At 38.4% G+C, this 12,589-nt stretch overlaps 2 protein-coding genes across 2 annotated transcripts in view; one reads left to right on the forward strand and one right to left on the reverse strand.

Annotated features, from left to right (window-relative positions):
* Positions 1-4,181, forward strand: part of FGF7 (fibroblast growth factor 7) — an 84,044-nt gene extending 79,863 nt beyond the window's left edge. The window contains exon 4 of the mRNA XM_088472810.1: positions 3,227-4,181. Coding sequence (XP_088328936.1) covers positions 3,227-3,421 — 195 coding nt within the window. The 3' untranslated portion in view covers positions 3,422-4,181. The remainder of the gene's footprint in view (positions 1-3,226) is intronic.
* FAM227B (family with sequence similarity 227 member B) overlaps positions 1-12,589 on the reverse strand; it is a 484,199-nt gene that overhangs the window by 313,115 nt on the left and 158,495 nt on the right. The window lies entirely within an intron of this gene.

Raw genomic sequence — 12,589 nt, forward strand, 5'->3', positions numbered from 1 at the left:
TTGATGAAGACAAAACTGAAGGGAAAATGTCCCAAGAACAAGCAGAAACTGAACACATTTGCAGTAGAGGCCTGGCAGAGCATCACCAGGGATGAAACCCAGCGTCTGGTGATGTCTATGTGTTCCAGACTTCAGGCTGTAATTGCCTGCAAAGGATTTGCAACAAAGTATTAAAAAGTGAAAGCTAGATTTAGGATTGTTTAGTTTGTCCCATTACTTTTGGCCCCTTTAAAAGTGGGAGGCACATATAGAAACCGTTGTAATTCCTACACCGTTCACCTGATTTGGATGTAATTACCCTCAAATTAAATCTGAAAGTCTGCAGTTAAAGCACATCTTGTTTGTTTCATTTCAAAGCCATTGTGGTGGTGAATAGATGCCAAAATATGAAAATTCTGTCAATGTCCCAATATTTATGCACCTGACTGTATACACGAGTATATATACACACACACACACACAGGGGATTGGTTCAATAAATAAGGTAACAAGACCTCTCATTGCATACATTTCTCGTACATATATGTATAATCAACAGCATAGACTTGGTACAGATTATTTTTCCACATAGTTCCCATTCTTGTCTAAGCATTTTTTCTAATGGTACACCAAGGCATCTATCCCAGCATAGAATAAATCAGTGTCAAGCACCTGAAGCCAGGACATGACAGCTTGCTGAACTTCACCATTGGTTGTGAATCGCCTTCTACCAAGGTGCTTCTTCAATGGTTCTAAAAGATGGAAATTACTCAGTGCCAGGTCAGGGCTGTAGGGAGGATGGTCCAGTTCCTCTAAATTGTAGCGCTGTAACAACTCAAGCGTGCGGTTGGCTGAGTGTGGCCTGGCGTTATTTTGTAACAATAAGACTCTTGTGCACAGTAACCCAGGTTGTTTTCGATTAATTGCCCTCTGCAACCGGCTCAATGTGTCACAATAGCAGACAGTATTCACAGTTCGCCAGCAATATCACTAACTCGAATGCGTCTGTCCTCCTGAATCAGACCTTCAATACAGCACAAATTGTCATCTGTGGTGGATGTGCTTAGCCGGACAGATTGCTGCTGATCTTGAATGTTTGTCCGGCAGTTATCAAAGGCAGTGCACCAAACCCAAACCTGTTTCCATGACAGGACATTATCACTGTATACCTTGACAAGTTGGTGATGAACTTCAGCTGCTGATGTGCCCTTTAGACACAGAAATCTAATCACACTAAGCACTTCGATGCTTGACCATGTTTTTACCAGCCCCGTCAACTTACATTGTCTGATGTTGGGACATTATGAGGAGAAGGTGTAGTCTACCTACTCTGGCCTGGCGGGAAATTTGAATGAAGTAGAAAACATTACACACGTGAGAGGTCTTGATACCCTACTTATCGAACCACCCCTGTGTGTGTATTTTTATATACATTGTATATATACAGTCAGGTCCATAAATATTGGGACATTGACAGAGTTTTCATATTTTGGCCTCTATTCACCACCACAATGGCTTTGAAATGAAACAAACGAGATGTGCTTTAACTGCAGACTTTCAGATTTAATTTGAGGGTAATTACATCCAAATCGGGTGAACGGTGTAGGAATTACAATGGTTTCTATATGTGCCTCCCACTTTTTAGGGGACCAAAAGTAATGGGACTATCAACTCAAAAGCTATTTCATGGACAGGTGTGGGCTATTACCTCGTTATTTCATTATCAATTAAGCAGGTAAAAGGTCTGGAGTTGATTCTAGGTGTGACATTTGCATTTGGAATCAGTTGCTGTCGACTCTCAATATGAGATCCAAAGAGCTGTCACTATCAGTGAAGCAAGCCATCATTAGGCTGAAAAATCAAAACAAACCCATCAGAGATATAGCAAAAACATTTGGTGTGGCCAAATCAACTGTTTGGAACATTCTTAAAAAGAAAGAACGCACCGGAGAGCTCAGCAACACCAAAAGACCCGGAAGACCACAGAAAACAACTGTGGTGGGTGACAGAAGAATTATTTCCCTGGTGAAGAAAAACCCCTTCACAACAGTTGGCCAAATCAAGAACACTCTCCAGGAGGTAGGTGTATATGTGTCAAAGTCAACAATCAAGAGAAGACTTCACAAGGAAGACCAGATTAGAGTTTGCCAAACAACATCTAAAAAAGCCATTACAGTTCTGGAACAACATCCTATGGACAGATGAGACAAAGATCAACTTGTACCAGAGTGATGGGAAGAGAAGAGAAGGAAAGGAACTGATCCAAAACATACCACCTCATCAGTGAAGCATGGTGGTGGTAGTGTCATGGCGTGGGTATGTATGGCTGCCAATGGAACTGGTTCCCTTGTATTTATTGATGATTTGACTGCTGACAAAAGCAGCAGAATGAATTCTGAAGTGTTTTGGGCAATATTATATGCTCATATTCAGTCAAATACTTCAGAACTCATTGGACGGCGCTTCACAGTGCAGATGAACAATGACCCGAAGCATACTGCAAAAGCAACCAAAGAGTTTTTTAAGGCTAAAAAGTGGAATGTTATGCAATGGCCAAGTCAATCCGCTGACCTGAATCCGATTGAGCATGCATTTCACTTGATGAAGACAAAACTGAAGGGAAAATGCCCCAAGAACAAGCAGGAACTGAAGACATTTGCAGTAGAGGCCCGGCAGAGCATCACCAGGGATGAAACCCAGCGTCTGGTGATGTCTATGCATTCCAGACTTCAGGCTGTAATTGCCTGCAAAGGATTTGCAACAAAGTATTAAAAAGTGAAAGTTAGATTTAGGATTGTTTAGTTTGTCCCATTACTTTTGACCCCTTAAAAAGTGGGAGGCACATATAGAAACCGTTGTAATTCCTACACCGTTCACCTGATTTGGATGTAATTACCCTCAAATTAAATCTGAAAGTCTGCAGGTAAAGAACATATTGTCTGTTTCATTTCAAAGCCATTGTGGTGGTGAATAGAGGCCAAAATATGAAAATTCTGTCAATGTCCCAGTATTTATGGACCTGACTGTATATATATATATATATATATATATATATATATATATATACACACACACATATATATATATATCTATATATATACACACACACACACACTGTATTTTATATATGTACACACACAATAACCAACCTTTAATCATTGATTTGTCATTCATGTCATGCAAATAAATTTGTGTCATAATTAAAATAAACTAAAATATTAACTATTCTATACATTTTACTTTGCAGAAATTGTGCAATGAGGACTGCAACTTTAAAGAGTTAATCCAGGAGAACAAATACAACACATATGCATCAGCAAAGTGGACACATAACGGAAAGGAGATGTTTGTTGCTTTGAACAATAAAGGGTCTCCGATAAAAGGGAAAAAATCGAAGAAAGAAAATAAAAGCTCCCATTTCCTTCCAATGCAAATGTCCTAACCGTTATTCACCAGTTCCAGCAGAAATATTTTTTTATCTTAATAATATTAATAATATTAATAATAAAAATGCAAAGGACAAAAGAAAAAGCTGGATCTACTACTGAAAATCCAAACAAGCTGGACTTGCGCATTCATTTGGATTTAAAGACTTCCGCTTAAAAAAGGAAAAACGAATATAGCCAAAGCAAGATATACTTAAGTATAAGTTGTAAAAATTCAAAAGAGTTGTACAAACATATGTTAGTAATAATCCAGGGGTATTATTTTTGGTAAATTATGTAACCCCAAAGAAGGAGAATTGACTTGATTATCTGATGATTTATATTTAAAATGAAAATCTGCTTGTCAAATATAGCTGCTATAAAAAAATATTTTTTTGTAATTTTTTTTATTTTTAAAGAGCAGATACTAGTGTTATGTAAAATATGTCGGATCATGAGGCTGCTGGAATGATGTCAGATTTTCAAGTCAATTCTGCATGTAGACATTGAGCGGTACCTAAACCATTCTTAGTGAGGAAACTGTATGCACACTATAATATAAGACAAATAATAGTTTAACCTTTGTGACTATGACATTCAAATAAAACATATTTATCGATAGAGGATTTACCACCATTGTCATTTACTCCTCATTCTTAAGAATGCCAGATGTTGCTAAATATTTAAAATCAACAATACTACAAATGCATTACTCACTTGTCTATGTGCAGTTTAGTCTACATATGAAAACATCAACCTCTTGCAATAGTGACCTAATAAAAGTATTTCAGTTATTAAACCTGCTTCTTAAACAATGCTTTTGTTTCATTTAACAGTTGTAAAATCATGTAATTGCTTTATTGGAGAATATTGCAAATTAATCTATTACTTAAAATCATGATCAGTCAATGTTATCCCATTAAACGGTTAGGCTGTGTTATTTATTATATTTATTGCATCACATTTCCATAGACATATAGGGACTGATTCTGAGTTGCAGAATCCGATGTTCAAGAATGCAGAGCTACCGACATTTTGGGTCCCATGCGGGACCTTTGACAAGGTAAACTAAGTCACAGATTACATTGCACGGTGAAGAAGACATAATCTGTGATGCAGTTTGCCTTGACAAAGATCCCACATGGAGAAGTGAATATTGGTAGCCCTGTATTCCTGAACACTGTTAGTATGTACTTAAAAAACGATATTTACCATATATGAGTATAGTGAGTGCCCCTTTTTCAATTTCTATACAAAGTGGGCCTTGCTGAGACAGGGCTCTACTGAGAATGCACCTTACTGCCACCAACATTGCACATTGGGCCTGATTCAGCTTTGGAAATAGAGTGAGATATCTCACTCAACTGATCATCTTGGTGAAACCATGCTGCACTGCAGGTGGGGCAGATTTAAAATGTGCAGAGAGATTTAGATTTGGGAGGGTAGTGTCCAAACTGACATCTAAATTGTAGAGTAATAATAAAGCTGTGCAGTATTTGTGGGCTACATTCAAAAGCAGCCAGTATTTACCCCACATGTAAAAAAAAGTATGTATTACACCCCTTGCATTGCAATATGGTTTGTCCAGGTTCACAGCTAAGTGATATTTCTCAGTATTCCCAAAGCTGAATCAGGCCCATTGTTCCTTGCACTGATGTGTGCAGGAAATGTGCAATATTGCTGTGCCGTATTTCTCGGTGATGCGCGCAGCCAAACATTATGACTACACATAGTGTCTCCATAGTGTTTTTTTATACTTACAGGAATTCACTTTTCCATGGGATAGCCTTACAAAAATGTAAATTATAATGAAACGCAATACTACATTTTTTAGATGATCAAAAGGTTATTAGAAAATGATTGTTTTGTTAAGGTTGGGTATGAAATACCGGCAGTCGGGATGCCTTCTGTCAAAACGCAGACAGCGGCATCCCGATGCTCGGTATCCTGACAGGGGTCGGGTAAGTATACTATGCCTTCTGTCGGGCTTCCGGCATCAGTATATAGGCTGGCGTCGGGATTTAGCCGCCTATGTTTAGTGTTGGGTCGGGATTCTGACACTGGGATTTAAACTGACGCCATCCCGCCCATCGGTATTATAACTACATCCCGTTTTTATACATTGTGGTGGAAAATAACCATATATTAATGCTTTTTGTACCACATTTATTTGGGAGCTGGTGATCTCAGCCTACAGTATTTGTTTCAAGTGAGCTTGAAAAGACAGTAGCCTGGGTAAAAAATCTAGAAGGGAGCCAAGACAACTTTATATGTTTTTTTTCTTACATTTTTGATACACTCTGTATAACAGTAATCTCTCAATTCTACAAAGAAATTGATGAGTACAATTGTTCTTCCTTATACAAAATATGACCGGGATAAATAGAAACAATATATGCAATAAAAATGTTCATCAATAGTCAATAGAAAAGTCTCTACTTTCAATATATCTTGTGATGGATAGTGCTTCAAAATAGAATTCCTTTTATTCTCCAGTCATGTAGGATAAAAATAGACAACAAAACTAAAATGTAGATAATACACAGAGAACAACAATAGTGTAAAACCTCTTATCTGTAAGTGATCTCCTCTTTTCAAACACATTTCTGGGCTTCAATGAAATGTAAAACTTCAGTGAAAAATGTAAAAAATGTGAATCAATGAAAAAACTTGTTGTGGAAAGACAGATACACCACTTCCCAGTGAGACCCTTTGTGACTGTGCACAAACAGATGAATGAGAACTACTATAATATTTCCTTTTGTGTAGTAATTTCGGGATCTCTGGCACCTTCAAGCCTGCGGTCATGACATGGGATATATGGCCACTATGATGTTTCTTTTATTTCAAGGAAAAAAATTAAGAACATTAATGTTTATAAAATGTATTTGAAAAAATCTACTAACAATGGTAAGAAAGTCTTCACTAAACTTTCCAGGACTGCGTCAGGACACAGAAAGGAAAGTGCATTAACACCCCTCTCCCTTCTCCATGGTTCTTCCAACTCCAAGGCAACAGCATTACTCCAGTAGGTGCATGCTCCAGATGTGTATGCTCAGAATCGGGCCCATCTCTTCAAGTTTCAGGGCAGACTGAGAAGCTTGGGATGCTACAGCAGCCCCTAGCTAAGTTTTTCTATAGCACTGGCGATGCACTGTCCCACTATTAACTGCACCAAATGTTGCAAACGTTTATTTATAGCTTTCAAGTGAGTATAATCACAAAGGGGATCATTAGGTATGTGGTGTATGTCTTTCAGCAATGATTTTTTACCATACTGTAAGTTCACTTTTTTTTTTTTAATAAAGTTTAATCACTGAGGTATTACCTTTCATTGATGCACATAAATGCAGAGATCATTTACTTATAAAAGATGTTACACTATTATTGTGATCAGTGTATTTCCTACTACACTATATTAGCTTTGATGTATGTTTACTTTTGTATGATAAAGGAATGGAGAGCAAAATGAATCATATTTTTGGAGAGCTACAGATCAGAAGATACAAGTCAACATAAAATTACAGAGACTTTCCAAGTGGAGATAATAATTAACTTTTTTTCGCATATACAGGGGACAGTTACAGCAATACAAGGGGGAGGCATGCTTAAGGGTGGATCAACAAAGAAGGAACTCTATCATCATGAGAATTAATTCAAGGGCACAAAAGGAAGGCTATTGGCTGGTTGACATTGTTAGACAATTGGATCTATATTTTGTACAGGCACTTGTATTGTATGGCAGTCACTAGTATATTCTCTATATTTTAAGGAGATCATAGGTCATAAGGTTGCTCTCTGTATTTATATGGAGATCACTAGGATATTCTTTGTATTGTATGATGACCACTAGGATGCTATGGTCACAGAAAGTCGTAGTGTAAAATACAGACTGCATTTCAAAGTTTTGGGTACAGGTATGCAGAGGCGATGTGATTTTTTTTTTGCTATTATACTGATAGGGATAATGTATTTAAACCCACCAACGTTTGTGCTGACCCTACCTTCAGTTGATTTAGTTCCTCCTACAAGAGGCCACTTTCATAATTTTTTTCCCAGGGGCACCTTAGGTTTCCAATATGTCTCTGTTAACATTGTTTCTAAATCACATTAACATGAAATGGTGGATACAAATTAAAAAAAAAAAAAATTAATTAGTTGACATCTTGTTGAAGCATCCTAAGCAACAATACTACTAATGCTTTATAACAGTGATTCTCAAAATGTTTTCACTTGGACACCCCTGGCAGCCATTTGTGTTATTTTTAAACCCAACATTTGTAAAGCAAAACATTTGTAATGAATATTATTGCTATTAGATACATTTTGGTTGCCACAATATATACAGTAAAAGCAATACACGTGCTATAAACAAAATTATTTTTGAAGAATAATGCAAGAATATAAATATACAGGGAGATTGGAAAGTCCCTCTGCAGTGACTGTGTGCTAAGTGTGTCACGGACAGTGGCGGTGCTGCAGCGCAGTCCAAAATTCAAATAGGGGAGCTACAGCAACTGCCACCCCAAACGCTGCCAAACATCGCTGGCTTGAAATTTTGAACTGTCACATGCTTAGCACACAGAAGCTCATTCAGAGTCGATCGTGAGCGCTGAGCGCTCACAACCGACTCGATGTTGCCCCATAGCGCGTGCGCACAATGGAGCCGGCTCCGTCGTGCGCATGCGCGAGACCCGGCTAACGACGGACACTCCGTCGTTAGGGGTATCGTTGCAGACGGGGTGAGCTGTCGATGTTGAGTGACAGCTCGCCCCGTTTGCTGGGCAGGCCGATGTCAGTGGGGAACTTCCTGCTCCCTGGGGCTTACGAGCGCCCAGACCCTACCCTAGGGTCTGGTCGTAAGCCCCAATGGTTGCGATGGTCTTGTCCATCGCGACCATCACCCACAGCTTAACAATCGACAAGGGGGCGGCCATTCAGGATGCAAGCGGCCGCCCTGATTCAGAGCGACCGCTGGCCTCTAACGACCGCCTCTGAATGAGGCCCACAGTCACTGTGGAGGGTCTTTGCGAACTCCCTGTATATATAAAGATAGATATATACATAGATATTTCTCATATATTACAATTTACTAAAAATTTAATAGGTACAATACAACTAGTAGACATATGCTTTCTTACCATTTCTTTAAAACTATGTTATGTTCTAAACAATTTTTTAACAACTTTATTATTCTGAATCAACTAGAAAATGGTAAAACCGTCAAACCGTAATGCAGGTGTCCTGAGGCGAGCTCAGGGATGACAGAAACCTCCCGTGGAGCAGAAGGGCTATATCTGCAATATCATAGGTTGATATCATAGTCACAAGTTCTGACATTAGGGGTGATGTGTTAAAAATGATCTGTATTTCACTGCATCCAGGGAATCTCTTTTATGCAGGAAACACTGGTGACCTTGTCATTGTATTTTTCTGCTTGTTATCATTGTCGTACAGCGGAGTAGATATTCACTAGGAAACTGCTTTCACTATTGTCAAATTTTCACCTGGACATCCAGCAGGACACCAGTTCAGTACAGAAATGTATGTTGGGTGCTCTTGGTCCTCTAAGTAAGGGACAGGTCCTGTTGTGTTTGATGGCAAGGATATGATTAAGGATTTCAGCACATTACAAGCCAAGGGCTGAGTCACTGGAACAGGGAGAAAGAGGTGACAACAGCTTCAGCTACTATACTAGCCAGGTTGTGGGGTAACTAAGCTTCTGCTCACGCAGCATCAAGGAAGCATGTCTGTGATAGATGGCTGCCAAAACCTGCCTCGCACCCCAGTAATTACTGCCTTCTTTTGAGTAAGTACATATTCATGTACATAATACACGGAATATAAATTATTATTTATTTTAAAGAGAATATTAATGTAGCAACATAGATGCCATTTGTTTTCTATGTAATATAATCTATACTTTGTAAGATTCCTCTTAGGATACTGTTTATTTCTTCTAATGGTTTATTAACATCTATTAATATTTTTTTCCTAGTTCACAGCATTAAGCTATATTTTAGATGGATTTAAACTTTGTTTAAAGTTATTTAAGCTGATGTTATTTATAAAAAAAGAGAAGAACTTATTAAGCTGCATCTTTTTCATATGCTTTTAATTCCAGCAAAATAACAAAACATAACAAGAAAGTTTGGCGCAGCTGCAGATTTCTTCCCCAGTGACTAGACGCCATGTCTCGTACACAACACCACTGCCAGCATAAAATGGATGGCAGACAAAAATGAGAGCCTGCGGCAACAGTAACAATGGACGTCTCTGAGGGAACAATACAAAAATGCTAAATATCATGTGCCCTATGTTATACAGAGCACTGGGAAGGTAAAACTGAAATAAAGTTCAAAATGTAAATCTAATTTATTGTGTTCAGCCATTTAATTTTTATGACAAAAATCACAATTTTGAAGCAATGATGCAAATACACATAAATGTTTTACTATACAAGTGGTATTGTGACTGTAGCATCAAACAAGAATGTCTGAATTCAATAAATCTCAGTAAAATAACATGAATGACATTTTACCCATGAACGTAGTTACTAAATTTATTATGATGGGATTTAGGAACTCACTCTGAATTTATAAGCCAATAAGAGATTTAAGGACAAAGGACATTAAACCCTAGCAACCAAGGGTGTAACAAGACCTACGGTAGCCCCATAACAAAATTTCCACAGGGCCCTGCCTGTGCAAATTATTTAGCAGTTTATCCATTTTGATTGTACATGATCTAATATTTGCACTGCCTGCCTCCTTAGCTGACATGCAGGAATAAATGAATGGTTATTCGCATTTAGTAAATGTTAAAAATGAAAAAATATATTATTAAAAAATGATATAGTTTCCTTAATACTGTTTACAATATAACATGTTATATAAGAAGGCTATGATTCACACATAAATCAGTCAGTGAGGAGATACGGAGGCAGAGGCTGCTGGGCCAGAGACAGCAGATGCCCTGTAGCAGCACTCTGGTCAGAATGGAAAAGCCTGGGCTCAGGAGGTGGCAGGGTCCCAGAGACAGCCTCGGCCCTGTAGCAGCCTCATTCTCTGTACCTACTGTAGCTACGCCCTTGCCTGTGACTGGCAGCTGGTCTGAAAGAAATTAGAATTCTGTGTACGGTGACACTATCATTTCAGTAGATTGTTTCAGATGCAGATCTGATGCAAAATTGGACAGGTATGTAGGCATATATTGGGTGTTGAATCTGCACTCAGGTCTCCAGTAGGATTGTGTCAACAGTCTGGTCTGGAGTTGGACCCCCAGGGGATTGGACAAGTGTTGTACCCATCTTAACCCATGCAGTGTCATATCAGATGAATAATTTGCTTTATCCAATGTTTCTAAATTAAAAACTACAGATAAAATGGAGAGAGATGTCTGAAGGGGTAAGGGTGACAGGCCAAAATTTGTTATAAAGTCCTTACCTGAACATGTTATTCAGATTATTTTTCTGAAGATGTTGCTGTTCAGGACCTTATTGGAATATGTAATCCAAAGTCCTTATCAGTAGCCATTATCCAAGTTTGCATAAATAAAGTAGAAACTACTCAAGAGAATCAATGTAGGACAAATGTCACCTCAAAATGGCTGCCAGTAGCTGGGCATTCTTTATATAGGGCTGTGACCTGCATTGTGACATCACAATGCATACAGGCAGAGGCTACAGATGGCTGTAGCTTAGATCAGCTCTGGGCCCAGATGACCTGCAGCAGCACTCTGGTGCGAATACAAAAGCTGGAACTGAGGAGATGGCAGTGTAACTCGGTGCAGGGAAAGGGCTAGGCCCCAGAGGCAGCCTTGGCCCCATAGCACCCGCACTCTCTGCACCTACTATAGCCACACCCTTGCTAGCAACCTTGTATATGGCATGGTAACATTCCTATGAGATTCTGTCCAGCCCTGCACTACTGAAATTATATATTACATACATAATAGTTTTCTACCATATTGAAAGATACATTCACAGTGTAGTTGATCATAACATGAATCATAAAGAGATAGACAAAGGTAAAATCTACCTACTTGGACTTCTTAATTGGTGCTAAATAGACTTGTGAATTCTATACCTACCCAATGATTAGACACACAATATAGTACATAGACTGACTTTTTAAGCTGATTCTTAATTTTCAGCAAGACAGGCTTATACAGTTCTCTGTCTACGCCCCACACCCACAGCCATGCCATCTGGTAAATGTCAGTGAAAAGGTGATGACATTGGCTCTGTGATGTGCCGTTGGTGCTGGCTGTAGCCAGACAACTGCATATGCTCGCCCCCCAAACAGCAAATATGTTATCAATATGATGCTAGCTAGACACATTCTGCTAAAGTGTATATCTATCCAATTGTGACAATAAATGATAGGGAATATATAGGGTGTACATTGCAAGAAAGTGCACAACCTGTAATACAAAAGACAATAAAACATACCAGTTCCGAAAATGAAATATGATATAAAACTAAGTGCACACCAATACTCACAGGGCCATATCTGTTACCAAATAGGAACATATGGGATCTACAGTACTATCCGGAATGCTTGGGATTTTCCAGATAAGGGATTTACCTTAATTTGGAACACAGCATTTCTCCACACTGAACCTGGCATTTTCTTTTAATTTTTTAAATAAATTGTTTAGCGTACTTCCACAGTGACAACAGTAGGAACTCCCAGTGGTCATGCCTGTGTGTATGACATTATTTCCAAAAGTAGCAATTACTTACTTTTTCCCTACTGTCTTTCGGAATGATGGATAACAGGTTTCTGGAATAAATCCCATACCTGAACATTTATCTTCCAGGTAAATTAGGATTTAAAATATACCTTACTTGTTACATAATAACAAGCCTATCTGATTTTATATGCCCAGAGGGTTGCTATGTTTTAGGGAATGTTTTTGTTTAGGATGCTATACAAGAAACTACAGTAGGCAATATATAAATACCATGGTGTAAAGGAACAAAAAGCCCCCATAAGGCTACCTATAAATTAAACTGACCCATTAGTCCACCAAATCACATATTTAGATTTATTCTAGAGACTAGACATATGCAGCAGCCACACTGACAATTCTAAGCCATCAGATAAATGAATATACAACAAAGACCACTCTTGCAAATACACTCAAAGTTGTATTTTAAAACACGTTAAGTCTAACTTTTA

This window comes from Taudactylus pleione, unplaced genomic scaffold, assembly GCF_031769625.1.
Source record: "Taudactylus pleione unplaced genomic scaffold, aTauple2 ptg000129l, whole genome shotgun sequence".
NCBI lineage: Eukaryota > Metazoa > Chordata > Amphibia > Anura > Myobatrachidae > Taudactylus > Taudactylus pleione.